Source organism: Pantherophis guttatus, chromosome 2 (genome assembly GCF_059756535.1).
Source record: "Pantherophis guttatus breed Tessera chromosome 2, ASM5975653v1, whole genome shotgun sequence".
Classification (NCBI taxonomy): Eukaryota; Metazoa; Chordata; class Lepidosauria; order Squamata; family Colubridae; genus Pantherophis; species Pantherophis guttatus.
In genome coordinates this window covers 181796398-181823198 of record NC_142064.1, presented here as the reverse complement: position 1 = coordinate 181823198, position 26801 = coordinate 181796398, and the positions used below count along the sequence as shown (strand labels likewise).

General features: G+C 35.7%; 1 protein-coding gene across 7 annotated transcripts in view; it reads right to left on the bottom strand.

The window, feature by feature from the left end:
- Positions 1-26801, bottom strand: part of KCNIP1 (potassium voltage-gated channel interacting protein 1) — a 567622-nt gene that overhangs the window by 36838 nt on the left and 503983 nt on the right. Inside the window, exons 1-2 of one of the 7 annotated variants that reach the window (XM_060688584.2) lie at positions 26078-26241; positions 6338-6370 (exon numbers count right to left, since the gene is read on the bottom strand). The exons of 5 other annotated variants lie outside the window; for them this stretch is intronic. Coding sequence is in view for 1 of the 2 variants with exons in the window: in XM_034405923.3 (XP_034261814.1) it covers positions 6338-6370 (33 nt within the window). In the remaining variant the exon portion in view is untranslated. Of the gene's footprint in view, positions 1-6337; positions 6371-26077; positions 26242-26801 lie in introns of those variants that run through there. One more of the 7 variants, XM_034405923.3, reaches the window with a different exon arrangement.

The window sequence follows — 26801 nt, the reverse complement described above, 5'->3', positions numbered from 1 at the left end:
GAGAGAATATGGGCTCAACATCCATGTCTTTCATTATTTAAACATTAATGCTTTGTATATGAGTAATTAAGAAGGCATGTATTACTTAATAAGCATATTTGAGACTTGGCGGGATAACTCCCATGATTAGAATCGAGCAATCAAAGCATGCCATTTATTCAGACTGAAATGGAGAAGAAGTGTTACATTTTGCGTTAAATTTTCACACTTGCTGTGAATGAATAGGTGGGTACTATAAAATGCATCTGAGTTAAAATGTGTTCTCAAATGAGAAATGAGCAGCTACATAACAAAATGTAGTTTTTTGTGGCTACTTTTTTTTGTGTGTGTGTGAACGATGTCCAAGTTCTGGTGTATGAGCCAATGTCTGCATTCTGATATTCCACAAGCCATGCTTTCAGAGCAGATCTGACACCACACTTGGCAACACATGTCAAGGCAGCACAGGTGGCGAGAGCCCTTTCTCTCTCACACCCTGCTATCATGGGGTAGAGAACAGATGAGGTAGCCCCTGGAAATAAGTGATGGCACTTCACATTTCCAAGTTGCTACCCAAAGCAATAACTGGAACCAGCACATTAAAATGTTTTGACACCTGCTGTTTTCTACAATATAGGCACAGCCAACAACTACAGATCATATATAATCTGTAGATATTTCCAGTGGGATTACTATAGCCTCTTGCTATTATTGTGACTCGCATTCCTGTCGTTTAGTGTAGCCTGATGATATAAGAAAGATTCCTATAATTGACAATATTCATTGTCTATTTATTTAATAAATTTATATGGCCACCTATCTCAAATACATAAGTTTGGAAGGTTAACCATTAAAAGTAAAATAAAAAACAGGATAAAAGAACCACAGTTTTTTTAAAAAAAACAACACCTATTGCATAGAATAGCTGCCAAGAATATTCACAAGGACCTATATTAAAATGTGTCATAAGATGAGCTCACCCAGACTATCAGGGCCTGACAGTCTAGGCTTGATAGCAAGGTTTTTTTTTTAATATCTTGGAAAACACCAGCAAGGTCAGGGCAAGTCTCATTTCAAGACAGATGATATTCCAGAAAGCAGGTGCCATGGCTAAAAAGACTCTTCCTGGGTTCTGCCAGATCGAAATCTCTAGCTGATTAATTCTACGTGACAGTCTGATTACACCTTATTTTCTATGCCATTTAGCTATATGAAATCACTGGGAAATTTTCCGTGAGAATTTGGCACTCCATATCATCATTTATGGATGATAACCTTTATTTATTTATTTTAATTTGCTGGAATCTCAGTGATTCATGGATTCTCTGTGTCAAAAATTAAACTATACCTACATTAAAAAAGTTTTCAATAAGCAACAAATGAATTGAACTAAGAATTGATAACAAGCCTATTCTGGATGGAGACCTGTTTTCCCAGTGAAATGGTCTTAAAGGTTTGGGAAGTTCTAGAACTCTCAGTAGTAGCTGGCTATTGTGCTTGATATTCTAGCTGCATGCTCTCTTGGATACTTGATTTCTGGCTACCATGAGCAAAGTATTTAATGGGGCTGCCTATGAGGGAAACTGCTTGATTTATATTTTTGTGTACAGTTTGAAACAAGAGCCAGTGTTGTGTAGTGGTTAAGGTGTTAGGCTGAGGAGTTCCAAGGTGAAGTGTACTCCTACCCATTAATACTGTAATCTTAGGACTGGTCTTTTGCTTTCAGCCCAAGGAATTGTCAAGGAATTCTTCTTGTGGAAAAAAAATGTAAAATGAGTATTATGTACACCATCATGAGTAGCAATAGCAATAGCACTTAGACTTATATACCACTTCACAGTGCTTTATAGCCTCTCTAAGCGGTTTACAGAGTCAGCCTATTGCCCCCAACAATCTGGGTCCTCATTTTACCCACCTCAGAAGGATGGAAGGCTGAGTCAACCTTGAGCCTGGTGAGATTCAATCTGCCAAACTCCTGGCAGTTGGTGATCAGAAGAAGTAGCCTGCAGTACTGCACTCTAACCACTGCGCTACTGCGGCTCTTATACTTGGAAGAAAGATGGAATCTAAATAGATATTTGTTATATTTTCCTTTAAATATCACATACTACACTTGATGTAGTAAAATTGGCCATGCACATATCTATTCATATAGTGTTTGAGAGAGAAAAATACCTTATTAAAATAAACTATCGGGTGAAGATATTAAAAATGACAAAATTTCTTTATATTAAAATTGTAACTTTATTGAAATTATTGCATTTATATGAACAATACATCACAACATAAACAAACTAACACAAACTTGTCTCCTATTTTTAAATGAGAAATGAAGAATTTATTCCAGTATAATAACAATCATGAACTGTGAACAAAAAACTGTGAACATTTTAAAGACCATGGAATTACTCAAATAATTCACAAATGAGACATAAATAATTATCACAAAGAGCATATTACTTTCTCACAAACCTCAGACAAGAGAGGTTTGTTTCTAAAGTCAGGTACTAGATTAATCCTTGTTAGAAGTTACAAATAAATAATGAATTTAAACTGCATTTGACAGAACCATTAATTGTTTTTAATTTATTATGAATTATTTTTATTAAATTGGCACCACTTTGGGATTGTTTTAATAAACATTCAGGACAGAAGTATGTTGTAAAAGTTTTTTTTTAAATGAATTGTTATCAGTTAGATGGCATTTGACTTCACTTGGCAGAAGTTAAAGATATTTGATTGGTATGCAACACTTACTGATAAACTTTATTCTTATACTCTGTCACTGAAAAAAATGCTCAGTTCCCATTCTGGCTATCCGTAAGTGGTTTAAACTTAATGCACCCAGAATGGTCTGAAGATCCATTAACAGGAGTCTAAAGGTATGATGCTAAACACAATGGCCGCTGTGAAAGAGGCAAGTCTAACAGTTTATCCTGCTGACAAGCTTTTATGCCCAAGATGTATGCCTCCATAGTAGTCAAAAAGCTTTTAGGAAATGGACTGAAATTGCTGCTGAGGCATTGCTTGATAACAATATCTGAAACTAGTAATCATTTATCCCAGTTACATCAACCTGTCCCTCCTGGTCAGACAGAATGAGCATGTTGTGGACCCCATTGATTAAAGAATTTTGACAGGCAAGGTCCAAAAAAAAAGAGGCTTCTCTGTCATTGCCCTACTGAACAACTTTCCCCTGAGGTGAAGTTGGCACCCACTCTGTTGGCTTTCCAGAAGTGTGTTAAGACCTGGGTCTGCCAACTAGCATGGAGATCCTAGAATGGGAGGCAATCTTATGGTGTTTGGTGCTTGAGAACGTTCTTCACATCTTTTTAACTTTGTTTATTTTGTATGGATTTTTGTTTTGTTTTTATCTCCCACAGTCACTGATTAATAAATGATCTACCAATATACATTAAAACAAGATCCTACATTTTATTCTGATAGAACTTTATATGTCGTAGCTTAATATTATTATATTACATGATTATAGTACTATAATTACGGATTACTATATTATATTATATAACATGATTATATTACTTTGTTGTTTGTATGTACTCTGAGAGCTTATCCATTGGAGACAAATTCAATGGGTGTCCAATCACCTGGCCAATAAATTATTCTATTCTAAGATACTCTTTAGGAACCATTTTGTTCAAACTAGTTCTGAATTGGATATTATCCTTTTTGGGAGCATTCACACTTTATTCATCCTACTTGAAAGCCCCATCACAAGAAGAGGCAACAGTCATTTTTGGAGGGCAAGAATGGGTAACATTGCTCTGTATTCATTGTAAATGCAACCTCCAGTCATGCTTTCTTCTTGTCATTTTAAATAGTCTTTATTCTTTCCCTGTTATGTCACCTTGAATGTTCTTATCAGTTTCAGCTGGTGTACTTTACTTTGTTACAGGATAACCCCAGCAGTTCAATTGCTATTTTGCAGAGAGAGAAATGCCTCGCCACTGAATCAATGTTTATTAAGTTCATTAAGGTCTTCCAGAACTAGATTTTTGAATTATGTTACAATGGCACCATAACTGTAACACCTACCTAGTAAGTAAACCTGACAGGCTTTTCTATTTTTATTATTGGCTCCCCCCCTCCAGGTATTATCCTTTTTTCTTAAGCTTTTTGAAAATAAATCAAATTATGCATCATTTAACCCATATTTTATTTGGGCTATTTGGGAGTTGAGGATAAAACCCTTCTACTTGAAGTGCCTGGAAAGATAATGAAATGGTGCAATCCAGGACTTACATTATACATGAAGATAGGAGGCCAGAGAAAAGTAACTACCTCAGGGGAAGAAAAATAGTAATTAAAATATTCTGGTTTCAATTCAGCAAATCTCAATTTTCAACAAAAGTGCTATAAATATTATGCTGTTATAGGATTTCTGGTTATAGCATAGGCTGCACTTAAGTTCAGCCAAGGAAAACTATAGCAATTTTTCTAAGGTAGAGTTCTTCATTGTGTTTTTTTTAAAAAAAAATTAAGTAACAGGTTCTCCAATTTGGATAACTTTGAAAACCCCTGCTTTAGGAGACAACAAAGGCCAACATGGCATTAAGAAAGGAAATTTTATTTTAAAGCTGATTACGTGATGTGTGTGTATCTGATTTTGGTACTTTCTAGAGTATATATACATTCAATTTACAAAATTAAAACAAAAGTAGTTTAAGTGTGCAATGTAGATGTGGCAGAAATAATTTTTTATATCTGATGAGAATGTTTAGATTTCCTATCTAATTAGCCAGAAGCTTTTCACATCATTTTTTTTAATTTAAAGGAAAGATGATTTATTTCTCAACATTTAAGAGGATATATAAATGAAATTTCTACTTAGGTAAGAAAAGAAAATGATTACATGAACAAACATGTGAAATCATCATCTTTACTTATAAAATTGCTATGAATTGTAGGAACGGGATGAATTTATCATTATAAAAGAAAGATTTGATATTATATGTGAAATTTATATAAAAATATTATTAGATACAAGTTAAGAATAAACTTGGAATTATTTCCCATTTGGCAGTGACTTAAAATGATTGGTTTTAAGATTTTCCTGGCTTAAAAGCTTGTTCTAACATCTATAGCTACTCAAAGCTTGTTTAAAATTTTAATTAAGAAAAAGTTACTTTCATTTCTAAGCTATAGCTGGTCTCTTTGGCAGATTTAATAGCTACAGAAGAAAATTCACTGAAACAATATATTATTTCATATTATGCTTATTGTTCTTGAACTTCAAAGACCTTTTTTTCATTTCTGGGTCATGACCCCAGTATCATGTTTCCAGAGAACTTTTTTAATCATCTGCATTTACTTCAATGATTTCTAGTTCACTGGTTAAATAACCTGATTCAAAGTAACTTTTTAATGCCCCTGAATACTTATGAATATATAAGCATAGTTAACAGTCTACATAATAGTAACTTCATCAGGACATATTAATTTGGATTGTAATAGCGAGCCGTACCACACAAAGATCTGGTTGGTTTACTAGCTTTCAGAAACGCACTTTAAAGTCCAACACATGTGTAGACCCATACCACCTTACCCTCTATGGCTGCAATCCATGTTCCTCCATATTGAAAAGCTGGGAGACTGGGGACATGATAGGGAACAAAGATCTTCAGTTGCAAATCAAAGGTTGGAGACACATGATTGCCAAGGGTTTTCTTCTGATCCAAAGGAGTGCAGGAATAAAAAAATATTGCTTCTGTTGATTGCAGTACAGCCATAACTTTCGGCTAATTGCAACAAGCCACCACTAGATTGTAGATAGTGGTGAGAAAGCAATGAGATCACCTCTTGGACCAGAACAGGGTCTTCCCTGCTTGTAGAAACACTTAAAGAAGAGCTTGCTTGCTTGCTTGCTGTAACCATACATAGTTTTACCTCAAATACTTGCATGAATGATATATATCTACAACTGGAACACTTCATGATTTTATATCTCAGTAATCTGCTTTGTATGAGGACCATACTCCAAATCCGTAGACTTATTAGAAATCTGTGAAAAGTGCCTTGGTCTTAATAATAAGACTGAGGAAGATGGTGGAAGAACTCAGTTGATTGATGCTAAAGTGTTAGTTGGTTTTCTTTGTTAGGAATATTTGCAAGAGCTCATTATTAGTTATTCCTTGTCAACTTCTTCTTAATTTATCTGCATATGCACTCTGCAACAGATCAGAAGCATGGTTTGTACCTGTAACTTCCAAGTCCCACCCTACTTTTCCAGTTTAAACAGAACCTTGGTGGTGGGAAATCGCAACAACCATTTATATCATATTAGAATAAAAAGGGGGAAAATTATTTTGAAAGTTAGTCAAATTGATTTAAATTTTACCTCTCTGAGACAGGTAATACCACCGGGCGAATTCTAGGAAAAAGTAAGAAAACAATTTAACAAAAAAGGGCCATAGACACTTTAATTTTTTTTTCCCCAAAAAAACCGTCAATGTAAAAGTTGATGGGATTCTATTCTTGCTATGAAAAGAGCCCTATCTTCTAAATGGTATGTTTGGATTTTTTTTTTCTTCTGGATATGAACTTTTTCATTTGAATGGCCCCTGCTGTTTTTCCCAGGTAGAGATAACAAATGTGAAACTTTTCCCTTACATGAAACCACAGGACAATGAATGACAAGACAAAACAGGAAGGCAGCAGGCCATCTGCTCATGCAACCATGCAACTGAAGAAAAGGTTCACGAAACAGTTGGAGAAGTAATGATTCCTGAAAACCATGAGGATCTTTTAAAGATATGAAAGGACACCTTTCATGCAACTTCAAGAGCTTAACAAGGGAATTGGAAAGGTTTAGGTTCTATTTTCTGAAATGAAAGAGTTGAGTCTTCTGTTTCTTGTCAGTAGTAGAAAGGAAGAATGATCCCTGCAAAGAAAGCCTACCTCTAGTCAATTTTGATTTTTTAAAAAACCAAAGTGATCAAAAGTATTGTCAATAACCAAAAATGTTCCATCTTTTCCTAAGAAGAAATAAAGTGTTTAGCAATAAAGCAGGGGAAAAAAAAGAGACAAACAGCATCTACTGTCCATGTTTCAGTTCAAAATCCTACAAATGGTAAATCCTGGAAAGAAAAGTAGAATTAGTTAGAATTGCTCTGAATAACAGCCACATTTTCTCCAGCCTTGAATTTATAATAGAGAAATCTGCTTCTATGAAAATCCAGTTAGTACTGCTTTATGGCCTTTTGGTTTGTGCTATGAATATGAAATTTCACTCCATTTTTTTTCTCTCTCTAGACCATAACAACCAGCTTTTTCCAATTCTCTAAAAGCTATAATACAGATCTCCTGTGTCTTGTTTATAGGCTTCATTTATCCAAGTGCAACCTGTGGCGTTGCATGAATGTGTTGCAATTTACAGCCACTTTGGAATTGCACAAAAATTCTATTAACACTCTCAGTAGGGGCATAAGCAATTTAATCAACCACAAAGAACAGATCCCGTCATTCCTATGAAAAAAGAAACATCAGGTATACACAAAGGTTGGCAAATGCAGGAAAAAAAAGTTTGTATTGTTAACTGCTTGTCATGTGCCTGACTTCCCTGTTATTCTTAAGGGCTTTAATTGGTCACTTTACATTCATATTGCAAACTGCAACATGTATTGTTAAAATTAATACCACTCAAACCATACAGAACTCTTGCCAGGTATTTTCCTTACTAAGGCATAGCCCTAAGCCATCATGTTTTAGTAGTATGGAACCGATCCACTGTATTTTGTAAACCATAGTTTGTTTCTTAGGTGTAAGAAGGGATATCCCGTTTGCACATATGCTGTTAAAATTAATCAGGATGGCCCACATGCGGATATATTTATCAACTTCCAAAAAGGACAACATATTCAAGTTCGCCAACAATAACTTTATCCAGTGCTAAAGCCACAACAAAATAATGAAACAATTACAGCGAGCAAGTAAAAGAGCCTCATATTTTTAAGTGTAGGAAGATGGGGGAATTGTAACTACTATTGGTTTTTCAGAAGCATCACTTTTACCCCTAAACAAGATCAGTGAAATTACCAATACAAACACTGGAGAAAATATCCCTCCTTTCTTAAACAAAAATAATAATAATGTATGAATAATTGGATGAAGATTCACATTAGTAAAGAGGTAACCTACAAATTTGTGGGAAAGGATTATGTTGTGATTTCTACAGCATTAGATTTGCAATGATTTGCCAACATAAACAGTGATATTTATAGTAATCAGCAACATCAGCACAAGTTTGGCAAGAACTATAAGCAGAGTAGAACTACATAGAAGACAAACCATATGAAGAAACCATATGTTTTCCTTTAAAGCACAAAAATAAGTTTACAAACAAACAGCCATTTGTGAGGTAGCTAAGCTTTGCCTGAAAGAACTGCTTCATGACAAGCTCCAAAACTAGGACAATATTCCTTGTAAAGGCATTTCTTGGTTCTAGCTTTGATTTGTTTTTCTTTGGTGTATTTATTGAGGAGATGTAGATGTGTTAAACCCCTGACCATAACCCATATTAGAGATCTACTGGACTTCAAAAGTGTCAGTTACCTATAATACAAAATGCAAGTATCCCACCATAATAATTCTCCAAAGTCAAACAGTACTTAAGTAGCTCAGCAAACTGTTATTTATGATATGAAATGACAGATTCCTAGAAAGCTATAGAAAAGGAAGAGGAATGACATGATGTTCATATTTTGTAGGGATTAGGGATTACCCATGGATGGGAACTTTTCATCCTCATTGTTTTAGGGTAGGTAGGCATCTCTGATTTGTTTCTATGTAATGAAAAGATCTATATAATAACAGAACAGCCAAGTTTATAGGAGATTGAAAGCCCCATCATCTACTCTAGTAATTCAGGAAATCTAGTCCTGAATTAGATTCCTTCCTTCCTTCCTTCCTTCCTTCCTTCCTTCCTTCCTTCCTTCCTTCCTTCCTTCCTTCCTTCTTTCTCTTCCCTTCCCTTCCCTTCCCTACCCTTCCTTCCTTCCTTCCTGTGCTAGCCATCTCATCTGTTCTATGATGTGGAGTAGATTAACTCCAATAAACTTTCCTCAATGAATTATCAGCAGCTCATATTTGGCATTCTATATTGAAGTAGGGACTGCTATTCTAAAGTTAATTGTATGGTTACTTTTTTCTGTATTTTGCTGGCATTTTGGCTACCACATGAGTTATGGACATGGTGAAGACCCTACGTTTCCTGGGGTTGTGAAAACTTCACCCAAACCCTAGAGATAGAATGATTATCCTTTGGATAGGATTATAGAAAATATTGCAAGTCATCCCATGGCTTGTTACCTGGAAACATACACTCAATCCCTTACCAATTTAATTTTCAAAAAATAAAGCTTAGTCACTGCTCCAAGCAGACAAAACATTGCCCAGAGGAATTCTGAGCAGATTTTCAAAGTGAATGGCAGGAGAACTGCCAAACTCTGCCAAACCAGCTACATGGAATGGTGATTTGGCTTTTCTTTAAAAAATAGAAATAGAACAAGAATCATGATCAGCATTTGGCCACCTTGTTGAATTATATGTAATTCTTCTCTTAAAAATCATATCACTTTCTCAATAATCCCATCAGATCTATGCCAAAATTTGCAGACAGTTACAATATTAAGAAAAGTAGAGAGAGATGGTTTATGCATACATTCACCTTTTAATTAAAGAGATAGAGTGGATGTGGGATTTGGCCAGTCTTTATCTGAAATAATTTATATGCCCCATTATTTTCAGGTTGTCTAATTGATCTTTATAGAAATGATTCTTTATTCTAAAGCAAGCAGATTTGTTTATTTGTTTATCAGATTAGGTTAGGTGTGTTGGGTTGATGATGATGCCATGAAGATACCAGAAAACAATCTTGAAGAGAAGGGGCTGGGGAATTACTTTAGATGAATCTTAAGCTTATTTTCCATTCACTTTTCATTGAGGGTAGTAGGAAATAGCTGTTTAATTTCGACATTTTGTTGCTGGATTTTAATACTGTAATCTTCGAAATGATGTAGGATGGGGGGGGAAAACATGTGTTTTTCACCATGCTTTAGAGGATTACAGTTACTTAAAAAATGTGGATTATACATTTTTACTTATGATTTCCCTTTAAAAAATTATGCTTATTTTCAAAAAAAAAAGCACCCTTTTTGTTATATAAATTATTATATTTCATGCTGCACAAAAGACTATCACTCTAAAGCTATTTACTCCAGGAAAATTACTGTATGAAAAACAACTTCATTCGCTTTCTCTTTATTTTGGATCCTTCTTGGATGAATGAAAAGATCCATATTTCTTATTCAAAGGTGTCTGGGTTTTCTTAGTGAAGTCACAACAGTATTTGGGACTTCCAATGCTAACTTCTTACATTTTATGTAATGAAAGAAGATGATGAATTGTAGCTGGTAAGGCATTTGTTAGCCAACAGCAAAAGTAAAATGAAAGACGCATTTAGGTAGCCATACGACCAGATATGTTTATCTGTATGTAGTTTCAATTAACATACTCTATTTTACAATCTAGGGGTGACTGTTTGTTACAGATGAGCTAATTGCATTGCATTTCTCTTTTATACTTAATTTGTTATAACATTTTGTCTGAATCATGGTATGAATGTTGAATAGTAATATAAATTCTCAATCCTTGCTTAAAAACTGCCCCGTTTAGCAAGTGTTCAAAGTTATGACTGAAAGAGTAGCTTTTTGACTGGTCTTCACACTTTTAATCTTTGCAGCGTCCCTGAGGTCACATGACTAATTTGGGTGCTAGGGCAGGTGTTTATGATCATCATTGTTTCACAATGATGTGATCACCATAGGTTGCTTTACATCCAGCTTTCAGCAAGCAGAGTCAATGGAGAATCCAGCAGTAAGATAGCAAGTTATGGTCACATAATGCCTTACTTAATAACCATAATGGATGTGAGGTCATAAGTCTGTCATAGGCACATGATAACTCACTTAAAGATTGTGCTGCTTAGTGATGGAGTTGTCATCCCAATTAGGCTTTAAAGTGAAGACTGCCTGTACAGGAAACAAATTTTAGTTGATTTCAGACAACCAGTTATAAAACTCAGTATGAATATCTTTTGGGTAAAAAGAATGAAGTGTTATGTTCTTTAATAACCAAAGCTATTGGTTGTTGTGAAGTACCTAAAAGGGAAAACACTTGTGTGTTGGAGACACCTTAAATAAAAAATATTGGAAATGCATAGCAGCAGTGCAGGGTTGCTACATGGACCAAAGAAAAGGCAGAGCTGCTTTAACATGTTTTCATTAGGGGCTATATGCATGGCCATGTCTGCTCTGAATCCATTTTTTCTTTCCAGCCCAGATCTCTGCAATCACGCTCTTATTCTCAGGCAATGTAGCACTTGCCAAGAATAAGGAATACAAGAAGATTCCATGTATTCCTTTGGATTCTTTTCTAAATCCCTTTAAACAGTAGAATAGTAGTAATAAAGAATGTAAATAGCCTTAAACAATAAACAAATGTGCCTATAAATGCTCACCTCTCCAATTAAAACTGAATTTCACTGATTAATTATAAACATTTAGCTGACTGACCTCCTAATTAAAGTTTATGGCTCTCTTGAGCATTTTGTAGTTTAATGTAGAGTTTTACTGATATGTTGAAGTGGCTGTTTCTGAATTGCAAGTAAACATTTAAAAGAGACAGCCTAAATCTGCACAACTTTCAGCCTGGAATTAACCCATTTTCTGGGTTCACATAGTGCACTGACCATAAAATAACAAACAGGCAGGGTTCATATAACAAACACATATGAATCAGAGTTAAAATTAACCAAGGGTCACTCACGGTTGAACTGTGAAAGCTAGGTGAAAAATCAGCTATAGATAGATTGATTTTGAGCAAAATGAAAAACAAACAAACAAACACCAAACAGGACTAAATATTAGTTAACATTCTGATATTATTATATAGTAACATGGACAGAAGCTATATTCATACCGTAATTAACCAATTCCCATTAAGGCATGTTAAGTGAATTCAGCTATTATGTATAAATAAATAAATACACAAAGAAAATAAATAAAAATATAAAGAAGCTTTGATCTATTCATTCATTCAATGATGGGGACTTTTAATCTTTTTTCCTTTGCTTAATAGTTGAAGATGATTAACACTGAACTTAAATAACTCTAAAGTTTTTTTTATAAATCATCACCAATACATGACAATACAATGCATGGAGGTTATTTTATATTTATTTATTTTATAGCACTAAGTGCCAGAGTTTTGTGTTCTGGGTAGATCTAAGTGCTATTGCTATTATTCATTGAAAAGCAGCACTGACAATAGAGGAGCAATAGGTAAAGAGGGCTATTTTTTTAAATTTGCTCAAAATCAATCCAGGATGAGCTGATTTTATTTTTTTTTACAAGGGACTCACTATTGCTTTAATAGCTCTTATATATCTTTATTTATTGCATTTATTCCATTTTGTTTCCAGGATCTGAACTAGTATACACAATGTTCTCTAACATCATATTCTTTTCTTTAAAAAAAACCCAAACCCAAACTTCAGTTTCATCTTCATAGAAAATTCATAGAAAATGTGTGGGCAAATTAGAATAATTAACTCAATTTCACCAGGCAAGATTTCATGATTAAACCGAGATTTGAATTCAGGTGTCTCTCTCATCCAATATTCTATTTTCTATACTACGGCATCAGCAGCAAGCTTTTTCAACAAAAAGCACAATCACAAAAAGCAATAGAAAAGAGTTAATCGGTTTTGCAATATATGCAGCTCCTTTTTATCATTGTAATTGTTGATGTATAACTCTGAGCAAATCTTAAACTGAAATACAGAAACATCAAGAGATTTCTAAACAGCATGTCATTTAATTTGGCCCACAGCTTGGAAAAAATGAAAAGAAGACATTTGGAAAAAACACGTTGCCCTATTCGGTCTTATTTTTAAACAGACATTATATCTAATAGATATACCCTCTGTTTATATTGCGGTAAATAAGATCAGAATCAGACAGTATGTAGTGCTACATTGTCACTGACTCCTGAAAGAAAATGGATTACGGTCTCAAGTGCTCAGCAAAGCTGTTTTATTGTCTCTTTATTATTCAGGCAGCCAAACAAAAAGACCCTATAAATCTAGCAATTCAGAACCTATGCTAGCTAATATTTTCTTTTATGGCTCAGTTGGGGTGATAAGATCTCTTTCAAGAGACTGAAATATAACATTGCCTTCAATGACAAGCGCAAAGACAAAAGAGCAGCTATAAATTGTGTAAGAAAGAGTTGGTAAATTATTGAAAATATTTATTTTAGTTAAGAGACAATAAAATTCAGATCAGGGCATCAACTTCCCTTTCTGTGGAAAATCCCTATTTCCTGTGACTAGTTTCATGACACAAAATAGTTTCTCACATAAATCTGTTGTTCAGTCCCATGGAAATGAACAATCCAAAATTCAAAATTTGTTGTATTTTGGACCCAGATTGTTGGGCGGGGGGGGGGGGGCAATATGCTGACTCTAAACTGCTTAGAGAGGGCTTTGAAGCACTGTGAAGTGATATGTAAGTCTAAGTGCTATTGCTATTAGCATGCAGTTTCTCTCAGTGCTGATCTGAACAATAGCTGCAAAGTACAATTCAAATTTAAAAAAATGTTCATCCTTCAAAAGTACCTATGAAAATGAAAAAAAGCAAAGGTGGCTGGGTGGCAGCCTTTAAAATAACATCCAGAATTTGAAGTGAACCATTACCTTTATAGGCCATTAAAAATGTCAGAAATAGCAAGAAAGCTTTGATTTGCCCTAATTTTCTGCTAGCCGCAATATCCCAAAAGTCAGGAAGTTGAGTTTTCATTAATAAAGAAGATAATACATTTCATCATTAAAATTTGCTCACAAGATAATAAAGAAATGAAGAATGTGCTCAGATGTAACATCTTTCTCGTCTTCCTTCTTCAGTAGCCACAACATTCTGTCAAGGAAGAATTTCTCTTGCAACCGGGATGGTTATTTACATAGTGTTAAAAAAGGAACATATGTTTGAATATTTGATATTTCTTTTATTATGGAATGAGGAACTCTGGCTCTCCAAATATTCCTGAATTAAAGCTCCCCACTTTATTTCCAAACTGGAAATAAAGGTTTCTCCTAGCTAGGTATCAGTCATTCAGAGCCAATAGGATAGAAATATCAGGGAAAGCCCAGATAATATTACAGAATTACAGAGTTGGAAGAGACCTTAGAGGTCTTCTAGTCTAACCCCCTGTTCAGGCAAGAAATCCTACTGGACACCCATCTGTCTGAAATGGTATAGGGTTTCCTGCTTGACTAGAAGACCTTCAGGGTCTTTTCCAACTCTGTTATTCTATCATCCTGAAATATTTATTGACCTTTCTCTGTTACTTCTATCCTATTGACTCTGAATGACAGATACCCAGCTAGGAGAAACCTTTATTTCCACTTTGGAGAATATAAAGACTCTCTGTTTTGTTTCTTTTTTGTTTTCATTAGCCTTCACAGCTTGAATAAAAGCTGTTTTGAATAACAGCTTTTAAAACATGGCTTAGTATAGCAAGTGTGTGAACTCTGCTGTAATTCTGCAATGCTTGGTGATTTGAAAAAAAAAAATCAGATGCTTGCATGTCTCCATCACAGCACTCCTAAAGAAAACTCTCACTATCACTCAAGACCATTTCATACCGTACAAAGCTGTTATTCTTCTTGATATAATCTTATCTTATCAGCATTCTAATTAACCTAAATTCCAAAGAAGTTATTTGTTCAAATTAAGAGCGCAAGAACTTGGAAAACTGTACTGATGGATAAGACACTAGTCCAATATTATATCTGATTTAATGGCCAAGTATATTTAAGAAGCTCAGAGATGTGCACAAAAACAGGATAAATCCCTTCAATTGTTCTTTCGTAGGTATTCCAGTTATGTGATTCCATGATTTCAGAGAGAGCAAATATCCCTAAGGAGTAGTAAACATCCAATCCTTCATGGATTTCCCCCCCTCCCAAGTCTATTAAAACCAAGTAAATTCAGAGCCAGCATCAAATTGAGGACAGGAATTCCACCATAAAGTGAAAACAAATACCTTTAATTGATTCCAATTCCTCCATTACTTTAATTGATTCCTAATCATTAATTTTATGGGTGACCCCAAGTTCTGACATTGTAATCTATAATCACCTTATCCGTTCCATTTATATTTTTATATATCTATGTCATGTCTTCCCATATTTTCTTTCAGTCCAAACTCAAAATCATGAAACAATCTTAGTTTTTCAGTTTTGGTTGGATAGCTTATCATTTCAGTAGATTTTTTCATACACTAGGTAGTAGATCTTGGCTCTGACAAAAATGGACGGGACTGTACATTTGAAGGGCATAGAGTGAACTTTCAGGACCTGCAATTATGAATTGGGAGAAATGAACCTTTGTCTTTTAGTGTCTAGTTCTGTGGGAACTAACATAACAGCAGTTTTACAGCAGTAAAAGATGAAGATCCCATTCAAAAAAGAATATGCTCCCCAAGTTAGCCAAAAACCAGTCAATTATTAAGCTTTGATCCCTTTTCAAAAGTAGATTTGAAAGGCAATGTCCTTATTAAACAAAGTTCTTGCTAAAGCATTTTGAATTATAAATGAAGTTACTCAGTTTTAATTGTTTTCTTTTCTTTCTTGCAAAGGTTATAGTGAACTTCCTATGATGAGCTCAAATAATGCATTGCAAATAAATGTCTTATTCCCTGAAGAACTCTTGCATTTAATAAGGATTTGACCTCACTGAAAAGAGTAGAGTTTCTTGATTTATTAATACCTTAGTTTTCTAGGTGTCAGCATATTTTAAGCATTTGGATAGAAAAATGAATGAGGCACCCAGCTGATGATAAATCATAAATTTAGCATGAACTTGAACAGAGGCATTAGAAGTGATGGCACACAAAGGACAGGTGAGCTTCGAAAGAGTTGAACTCTTAGTGTTGAAACTACACAAAACTTTTACAATCGGGATGTAGTAGGGAATGACTAAGGAACTAATTATGTTTTTTTTTTTTCTTACTATGTGCAAGAACAAATATGAATGAGATTACAACTCCCTGGGACAGTAGTGGGATTCAAATCCCTTCACTACCAGTTTGCTCATGGGTGCGTGCATGCTCGCACATGTGACGCTTCTGTGCATGCGCAGAGATGTCCGGGCAGGTGCGTGGAGCCTCCCACTGCTACTGCTACCGGTTTGCCCGATCCAGGGCAAACCGGTACAACCTACCACTGCCCTGGGAGACTAAAGCTCCCAATTAGGAATGTTCATTCAATATGTGTGAGTAATCAATTGCCAAATTGGATTGTTGTATTTTGGAAGAATTCTGGGGTTACTTTGTGCTATGGTTATCAACTGCACAAAGTTGAGATGAAGTAGTTGTAATATATTTAGAAAAAAAATATATAGATTAAAAAATTGGCTTTGCAACAATTAATTTTCATATGGAAAAGAGCCTTCTGTATACATGCAAAAAGGTGTTTTCACCTCACAGAGAAGTATGACAGTCTGACTTAACTGGTCTCCATTTCACTATCAACAGCTAATAATAGCTGTTCCAACTCAGTGAAGAGAAATGGGATGTTGCTTGGCTTTGTGACTTTGTGTTGAAGGTATATCTGAATCAAATCCTTCCTGTGGTGAAAGGCATCATCAATGATCTCTAACAACAATAATTCAACCCAATGAAGCATGAGACATACTATCCAGTGACGCGATCCTAGAGAATATGTATTATTCTTATCTTTGCTGCCTGCTTGGCCAGTCATAACCCCCAAGTGTGAACTAGCTGCTAGGCAAAATTGAAAACCCTATTTGGAACAATAATAAAAAATAAGATTACTACTCTCGTGGAAAAGCTGTATCTGAATAAGAGTTGCATAAATCTATATTAAATATAGCTGTATTGTATAAGGAGTTAGGATTAGGATTAGAAGTATTTGGTGTTTAAGAGCATTGGAAAATTGCAGAAATAAACTGTCTTATCCTTCATAGTTACAGATACTATATCATAATAACTTAAAGGGGGAATGTTGAACATTGAACTTTCTGCTTCAAAACTTAGCCCTTCATTATGGTTTTAGAATAGAATAAAATAACAGAGTTGGAAGGGACCTGGGAGGTCTTCTAGTCCAAACCCCTGCCCAAGCAGGAAACCCTACACCACTTCAGACAAATGGTTATCTAACATCTTCTTAAAAATTTCCAGTGTTGGGGCATTCACAACTTCTGCAGGCAAGTTGTTCCACTTATTAATTGTTCTAACTGTCAGGAAATTTCTCCTTAGTTCTAAATTGCCTCTCTCCTTGATTAGTTTCCACCCATTGCTTCTTGTCCTGCCTTCAGGTGCTTTGGAGAATAGTTTGACTCCCTCTTCTTTGTGGCAACCCCTGAGATATTGGAATACTGCTATCATGTCTCCCCTAGTCCTTCTCTTCATCAAACTAGACATACCCAGTTCCTGCAACTGTTCTTCATATGTTTTAGCCTCCAGTCCCCTAATCAACTTTGTTGCTCTTCTTTCTAGAGTCTCAACATCTTTTTTACATCGTGGCAACCAAAACTGAATGAAATATTCCAAGTGTGGTCTTACCAAGGCATTATATTTTCTGCTAGTTTTCTTCAGTAGCTATTAGCTTGGATATCTCTGAAAGTCATCTGCTAGGAGACTAGTGGGCTTCCTTATGCAGTTCACTGGCCACTGTATAAACAGACAAAATTAACCAGGGCTCTGATCCAGCAGGGAACTGTTTGTATTTTTAAGTCACTATTCTTTCAGCTGTGGCTTCTTTGTACAGTGTGAAGTTGATACTATTATCCTGCTACATAAAATATAGAATAATAGGTTGTAAGGGATCTTGGAGGTCTTCCAGTCCAATCTCCTGTCCATTGCAGGATATCCTATATCAGTGATGGCCAACCTTTTCCAGACACAGTGCCCAAAACGTGCATACCCGGACCCCCAAAATGCAATGTGCACATGGCTCCTGTACATGTGCTCCATCCCTGTGCATGCACATGCACACATCCCTCCTGCACATGCCCTGCCCCCATGCATGCACAACAGAGATCCGATGACCAGTTGGCCTGCTGAAGGTGCACACATGCGCGGCAGAGCTGAACTGGGGCGACGGCTTGCATGCCCACAGAGAGGGTGCTGCGTGCCACCTCTGGAACGCATGTCATAGGTTCACCATCACAGTCCTATACCATTCCAGACAAATGGCTGTCTATTCTTTTCTTGAAAGCCTCCAGTGATGGACCACCACACTTTTCAAAGGCAAGCCATTCCACTGATTAATTGTTCTCACTATCAGGAAATTTCTCCTTAATTCTAGGTTGGATCTCTCTTTAATGATCTTCCACCTGTTACTTCTTGTCCTGCCCTCAGGTGCTTTGGAGAATAAATTGACTCCCTGTTCTCTGTGACAGCCCTCTAATACTGGAATACCATCATCATATCACCCCTAGCCTTTCTCTTTGTCAGGCTAGACATAACCTAGCTAGTTCCCTCTAGTTTATCATATAATTTAGCAGTCCTGTATCACTGGCTCAAAAAATAAATAAATAAGGAAAGATTTATGGCTAAGTACCAAAAAAGCATAAGTATATAGCTCTATTCAAAAGAAGTGGTTAGTTTGCTGTCCTAGATTAAAGTATTGCAGCACTGGCAGCATTTAGAAAACTCTGAGAAAGCTAGAAAGAAGGAAAGAAAATACATTCAGCCTAATGAAATTAAGAAGGAATTAACAGAAGGAGTCAGGAACCAAAGCATGTGGGAGAAAGACTGGATGACAAAGGATGCATCTGTAGCCCAGGAACAGATGGGAAGGGATTCAATACTTCCACTAAGAACAGGAAGACAACTAGTTAGAAAGATTTATCTTAGTGGCAACAAAACCCAGTATGATTAAAGCTAACTTTATTTCTATGCATTCATAAGTGATCATCTTACAGACTTTTCTGGTTCTATTAAAAGCATTTTGGTCAGTTTCTTATACAGTATTTCCCATATTGGAGGGAACTCAAAATAATTTGTTAAGGAGGATGCTCGGGGTAAACAATTCCACTTCAGCTGCAGCCGTCAGAGCTGAATTGGGATATTTCTCACTGTACACCTATACAATCACTAGGGCGGTAGCCTACTGGCTAAAAATGACTCAGATGGAAGCCAGCAGACTCCCCAAAATCTGCCTAGAGGAACAGCAGATTTCAAATCCTCAAAGGTATTCCTGGCTAACCCGGCTGTCAAATATTGAACCGATATGGCGTAGGGTTCCCGTTGTGTGACACACTGAAGCAAGTTAAACAACGGATTAAAGATATACATGGGCAAATGGACATAACAACTCTTTCAACTAATCACTCCCTTAAACTGCTGACAGCAGTTAAAACAACTTTCACCCTGGAAAAGTATTTACATTTAGAAATGCCATCAGTGGAGAGACAGTTATTTGTTAAGTTTAGATTCGAACTTTTAGATACCAACGTTAAATTCGGCCGTTACGGGAAAATCCCGTATGACAAAAGAACATGTATATGTGGGGTAAACGTCGTGAAGGACACGGCGCATATAATATTCGAATGTAGGCTGTATGAGGAAGTAAGAAAACAATATCTGTCCCCAATTATAAATAAATTTCCCCACTGGAATATAAAGCATAAATTAGCATTTCTGTTGAAGGCTGACTCTCCTCCCATGGTAAGGACTATCACTCGCTATCTTAAAAGGATGACAGCAATACAAGCCAGTTATATCGAAAAGAATTTCATTGATTGTAAGAAAGATGAGCTGAGTTAGAGAGGAGCTATCTTATTTGGGTTATCTAGTCTTGGCAACTTAGCTATTGAAATCTGATATTGTAAAATTTTAATGTCATATATCATATATTTTTAGATTGTTATTTCTGTAACTGTTTTGTCTTTTTCCCTTTTTCTTTTCTGTTTTGTTTGAAAAGGCCTTCGGGCTATTCAATAAACAAATACAAATTATACAGTATTTCTACTGTTTAGGCAATGATAATGATCAATACAGTGCCCTAAGGGAACAAAGAAAAACCAGGGAGAAGACAAGACAAAGCCGAGAAAGAAAGGTTTAGTAGCTTCTCTCTCTCTAGATGCAGAATAAATGAACCATTAACAGCACGTGTTTAATTAAACTGATGAAGAAAAATGATGCAAGAAAAAAAAAGACAAGAACTGAGTAAAATCTTTTAATAACAAGTCGTCGTGGATTTACTTAGCTCTGTTTTTTTGGATGTAGCTCAAGAAAGGTAGATCTGTTCTGACCTAGGCTTCCTTAGAAAGTATACAGCATAAATTTAGTCCCGGCAAACCTCTTTAATTCAAACGGCTGTGACCTTATTGTCATTCTCAGTCCGAAAGGCTTCTCAAACAGTCTGTTAGGGGAGTGTTTACAAACACTCACCTTATCTCCCTTGGAATGCTGCCAGAGAACTAATTGTCAAATGCAGGGCAAGGCCAAACTTAGCACAGAGTCAAACAAAGGTTTTCCAGAGCTTGTACTGACCGGATGATCTAATTGCTTCCTGCAAAAGCTCACATCCCATTTGCTTCTCTTTTTTGTCTTATGGGAGGGTCCAATCATCTCCAAGCCTTACTCCCAAGTCGACCCTGTTTTCTTAATTGTTCCTGTCTTCTGCCAGCTCTGCACATGCACACACTGGGAACAGGCTAACGCTGTTCTTCTGCTTCACTAATGTCAGACTCCTGAGACTCTGGAGGCAGCAAAGAACTACCAGATGGCCTTGGGCCCCTCTCTGCCACTGACTCAGAGCCCTCATCCAAGCTTTCCCAGACTCCAGGACTAGCCCACGTTCCTCCCCAACCTCCTCACTGTCCAAATCTGCTGCCAGCTCTGCTGGCCGCTGGTGGGCCACAACAAGATGTTTCAAAATAAGGAGATACTAAAAACACAACCAGAAATAATGCCAATGAGGAAAAGAATGGGTGATAAAAATAAAGCCCAGATTATTGCAAAAAGTACTAGTGAAAATCGGAAAACACACACACACACACACACACACACACAGAGAGAGAGAGAGAGACAGAGAGAGAGACAGAGAGAGAGACAGAGAGACAAAGAGAGAAAGAGAGACAGAGAGAAAAGAGGTACAAGTGGCTTATATAGTTGTGTTAGCATTAGAAGTGTTAATGCTCTGAATCAGCTGAGCCCGATAATGACATGACAAAATAAAGATTTCTTTAATATATCCATAATAAAAAGAGGAGAAAAGAAACAGTATTCATTTGTTTGACTTAAATGGCCAGTCATCTTAATGAGCTATATTGCTGGGCAGCTCTCATCAACATTAAGATAAAATACACTAGCATCCACAAAAATAAAACCAAAACCCCAAACCCCTAAATCAATATTTTCATTATTTAAGAAACAAAAAAACATTAGCTCATCTTTTAAAGGTCTTCAAGAAGGCTAGTTGGCTGGAAGCCTATTGGATCTTAGGGAGGAGAATTTTCCACACGATAAGGCTTGAATTTAAAAAATCCAATAAATATGACAAAATGCTAATAAAAATAGAATTATTTGGGTCAGATTTTGGATCAGTTTTCTCCAACAAAAAAGTAGGAATTTTATCACATCACTTAAGAGCCAGATAGCGTTAGAACTGAAATTTGAAGTTAATAGAAAGATGGTCAGGGATCGCTCATTATTTTGAATTTATTTATATCTTAAGGATCATGATAATAAGAGTTTATAATATTTGAAAATAATATAAATCCTATCATACAATGAAATTGACAAATGTTCTAATCATCCAAAAAGGGAGATAAATATTAGTACCTAGAAAGATTCCATAACCAAAAAGTAAGACATCTGTAAGCACCTTAAATAATGATGTCATTTCTCAAAGACAGCATAGATGTTTGAAAACTTGTTTAGCTAATCTGATGTTATATCCTTTTCTGATTGGGTAACTTCCCCAGTAGATTACGGGATTGCTGCAGATGTAAAGTATCTTCAATAAATATACTGAAATCTATGTCAGATCAGGGATTGCTTAATCATGATTAAGCAAGTTCTGAGTCTTCGGAGAAGGGCGGCATATAAATTTAATTAATTAAATTAATTAAATGATGTTCTAATTAACCACTCTAGACAAATAAGAAAATGAAATGGATGCCTCTAATAATAAACTGGATCTTCAGCTGATTAAAAAAAGGTTATTTCAAAGAATGCATTTCAGTTGTGCCTCACAAACAGTATAGTATCAGGTGGATAACAAGGTTCAGTCTTGGATTTTGTATTTAGCCTTGAGATTTGTGCTTGTTTTTTTGTTTTTTTAAATTTGATTTATATGCCGCCCTTCTCCGGAGACTCAGGGTGGCTTACAATGCGTTAAGCAATAGCCTTCATTCTTTTGTATGTTTTTTATACAAAGTCAGCTTATTGCCCCCACAAACTGGGTCCTCATTTCACCTACCTTAGAAAGGATGGAAGGCTGAGTCAACCTTGAGCCTTGGAGAGATTCGAACCAGCAGAAATTGCAGGCAGCTGTGTTAATTACAGGGTGCACTAAACCCCTGTACTATCAAGGCTCTTGTTAACATTTATATAAATGAATAGAACAAAGACAAAAGCAGAAATTTATAAAACATACAGATTTATAGAAAATTGGGATACTTAATATACTAAGAGACAGAAATGAAATTCAAGTGAATTTCATAGGAGAAATAGGCTAGAATAATAACATGGAATTTAATAGAATGAAATTCTACATCTATAACGAGAAATTCGTTTGGGAATACTATTTATGAAAAAGATCTAGGAATAGTATTTAATTACAAAGTAAATGTGTGAGTCACCTGTGTGATGTGGCAGGGGAAAAAAGGGGAATGCAATTTTAAGCTGCATTCATAAAAACATAATTCCTTTATCTTGGGCAATAGAAGCTCTGCCACACTATGCATTGGGCAGACCTGTTTGAAAAATTGTATTCTCTTCTGGGCAGTATAGTTTGTCTGAATCCTTATTAAATGTGAACAGATGCAGAGAACGGCAAAGCAGGTGAATAGAGACTATGAGATGATTTAGCTTTGAGAACAAAACACCGAGATGGGGGAATATAATAGCATTCTTAAACCTGAGTGGATGTCGCACAGAAGGTCGAGAATGCAAGGTGTGTAATAATGTCTTTGAATTGCGGGATCTCCCCTGAGTGTTAGGAAAAAACTTTCTAATATTTTGAAGAACTCAACAGTGGAACCAATTACTCAGAGACCTGATAGGCTTCTTTCATTGGATATGCTCAAACTAAAACTATATACCACCTGTCATAGATGCCTCAATTTGTATTCCTACAATGAGCAGGAATACAATGTACTTGAAATATAGTTGAAAACAGTACCTTGAATGACCTTTCCAGACTGTATAATTCTATGTTTCTGTGCAATTGTTTTAGAGCATGATTGTTTTAGCATAACTTGGTGCCTATTTTTAGACAAATTTAAGTTGAAAAATAGTATTCAAGTATAATAAGAATTGTAAAGTTAAGATAGCTCAGAGATAAACAGCCTCTTCTCTTAATCACTCATCCATTTGTGGCTAAATTATATCAAACATTTCATCCAAAATGTTTAGAGCTTCAAGAACTAATAACATTGAGCTTCTGGATTAGAAAACAGTTCACTTGAACGAGTTTAACTCAAAAATCATTGACACAGAGAATATATGTAATACTAGGTACAATCACAGCAAGACATTATTTCATCAAAATAATGAAATGGGAGTTATGATGTCATGATTCATTTTTTTTTTATTTGTGCCTCCTTGCTATCCCCTAGGTAGTAATTCCTTAAAAGGAATTTCTGTGCAGCATAGTCATCCTTTAACACGGACTAGTACCTACATTATTCAATTCCTTCCATAACCATTAATAGCTTGCTGTTGAGACCCTGGATTTATTTAATTTAATATAATCAATTTCTTATATTTTTTGGAAAATTCTGCCTTTATTTTGCTTTCCTTGCAGCCACACACATAATGCTTTGGATCCATCTTTATGCTTTTGTTGATTCTGCTCTCTTATATTGATTTTGATCTTGAATTGTCCTACTGTGTAAAACCTGGAACAAAAATCCCCATGTTGATTAGCTTTCAAGTGTTTATCTCTGACATGCCTCTTCTTTATATTTATATTACACAAATGGTTTACCATAGAAACTAATTCAATTTACTCATGGAGTGGGAATAGAACCTTTCTAATTAATAAAGATGAAATGGCTGAAGTCATTGGTTTGGATATCCAAAGCAGACACCTTTCTGTTCAAGTAGAGTACTATCCCAGATGTATATTTTATTAGTCCGAACATTTCTCTATGATATTTGTTTAACAAAAGGGTATGGCACATCGAGAGTAATATCTTGTTGAAAGAAAAGGTCGTGTAACTTGCATACTCATCCAATTTAGCCAAACTTTCTAAAACAAGGACTTCTAAGATATTTCACCCATATTGCACAGATACAAAGGAGCAACAAGTCCAGGGACTATTTTTCCATACAAACCTTAATTGTCAACAAGAGATTGTTTATCCCACTGCAGTAAATCTAAAATTCATGTGTGTTTGTAAGAGAGCATATACAATATATATAGTGCAAAACATTATTATATATTTCCACATGTCTTAGGGAATATGGTTGTACTGAATTCTGGGAATTAAAAGAAAAGATTTAGTCTAGGATTTTACAGTTAACTTGCAGCAGAAAAAAAAATAGTCATGCCAGAATTTAAGCTGTTCTGTCTCGTGTTTGTATAGTGTATACTTGCCATAGCTAAGCTTTTTACTGTATCTGAGAAGAGTCTGATAATTTCCCTTGCATTTAGATTTTATTTTGTTCTTGCTTTTCATTTTGATCTGTATAAATTTTGATTAAATGTATCAGTCAAGGAGAACTGCATAGAATATTTAATACCCCATGGGATTAAAAGGTGAAAGCTTGAGGGGAAAATGCAGCATTTTGCCTAATATAAATTGCAGGGAAATAGCATAAATTGCTATGTGAAGGATGCCTTGATTTAATTGAAGCATTTATTACTAATCATCTCGGGTCCTGTGGCCTTTTTTTTTTTTTCTTTGTCATTTCCAATCCTTTCCAAGTTTTCTTATAAGATTTCGTATACACAATTTGTGACATACAATTGAGATCAATAGTTCAAATCATGGTGTATAGGTAATACCTCCTAGCTGACTGAATAAGTGATTTCACTGCAAATAGGCATGGTACATAGTTAGGTTTCAGCAGGTTCTGACCAGTTCTGGAGAACTGGTAGTGGAAATTTTGAGTAGTTCGGAGAACCGGTAAATACCATCTCTGACTGGCCCCACCCCCATCTATTCTCTGCCTCCCGAGTCCCAGCTGATCGGGATGAAATGGGGATTTTGCAGTATCCTTCCCTTGCCATGCTCACCAAGCCATGCCCACCAAGCCATGCCGCGCCCACCAAGCCATGCCATGCCCACCAAGCCACACCCACAGAACTGGTAGTAAAAATTTTTGAAACCCACCACTGGCATGGTAGATAAACTGAAGCAAAAATTTACCCATTTGGGAGTTGGAATTCTTTATGCAAGCTTATAATTTTCACATGCCCAGTCACTTAGCAAATTTTCCCCAATTGCTCTTCCCTGGATCCATAATTAATTAACCACCATTTGGGTGGAAATTCTGCAATCCCAATATCTCCTGGAGATATTAGAATCAGGAAGGCTACTTTAGCTCTGTATACAGATTCTGATAGGTTCCCATGCAAGAATGGCATTTTCTCAAAATGGCATATGTTTCCATTTAGATATGGACCATTTAGTGTTCACAATTGAAATAAATGTATAAATGTATAAATAAATAAGGCAGACGAGAAAGTATACCCTTGCCCAGTGGTGGGATTCAAATAATTTAACAACCGGTTCTCTGCCCTAATGATCAGCTGGGTAGACGTGGCTCAGTGGTCATGTGACCATGTGGGCGTGACCAACTCAACATCACTCACGTTGATGGGTACTTCACCTTAGCTGTTACAATGTAATAAGGGTTAACCGGAGAGGCAGTTTCTGTAAGCAGGGCAATAAAGATTAGGCTAGAAACAACACCAGAATGTTTCCTTCCTGCCTTCCTTACAGGATTAGCCCTGTAAAGTGAAAAAAAACAAAATAAGATTTCTTCCAACAACCGGTTCTCCGAACTACTTAGAAAGTTAACAACGGGTTCTCCTGAATAGGTGCGAACTGGCTGAATCATTGCCCTTGCCTATAATTCCTCAACAGTAATAATAACATTCAAAACGGACCAAAGGTATAATTTGTTTTAACAATTCTTCAAGGTAAGTCACTTTTTAAACTGGTCTCATTTATGCAGAATGTAAGCCAGAATTCTTCAGAATTTTCATCTTAATGTCTTACTGTTATTTAAAGTGCTTATGGAAGGGCTTTTTTTACTATATCACCAGGCACAGTTGATAATGCATTGATGATATTACCTAGTTTGGTAATCAAACAGCTTCAACCAAGCTCAGGAAGCACAGTTAATCCTTGGCTACAAATATTGTCTTCTATCAATACAGCTGATAAACCTGGATGATGGCATTAGTTGTTGTTTATTGCATTGCAAAAATTGGGAATAGGAAGAGGTATAATTAGAATATAAGTAGATTTTTTAAAAATCTGCATTTATAAGACCTCCCAATTGTCAACAGTGGCTAGCTTTTCAGAATTTTA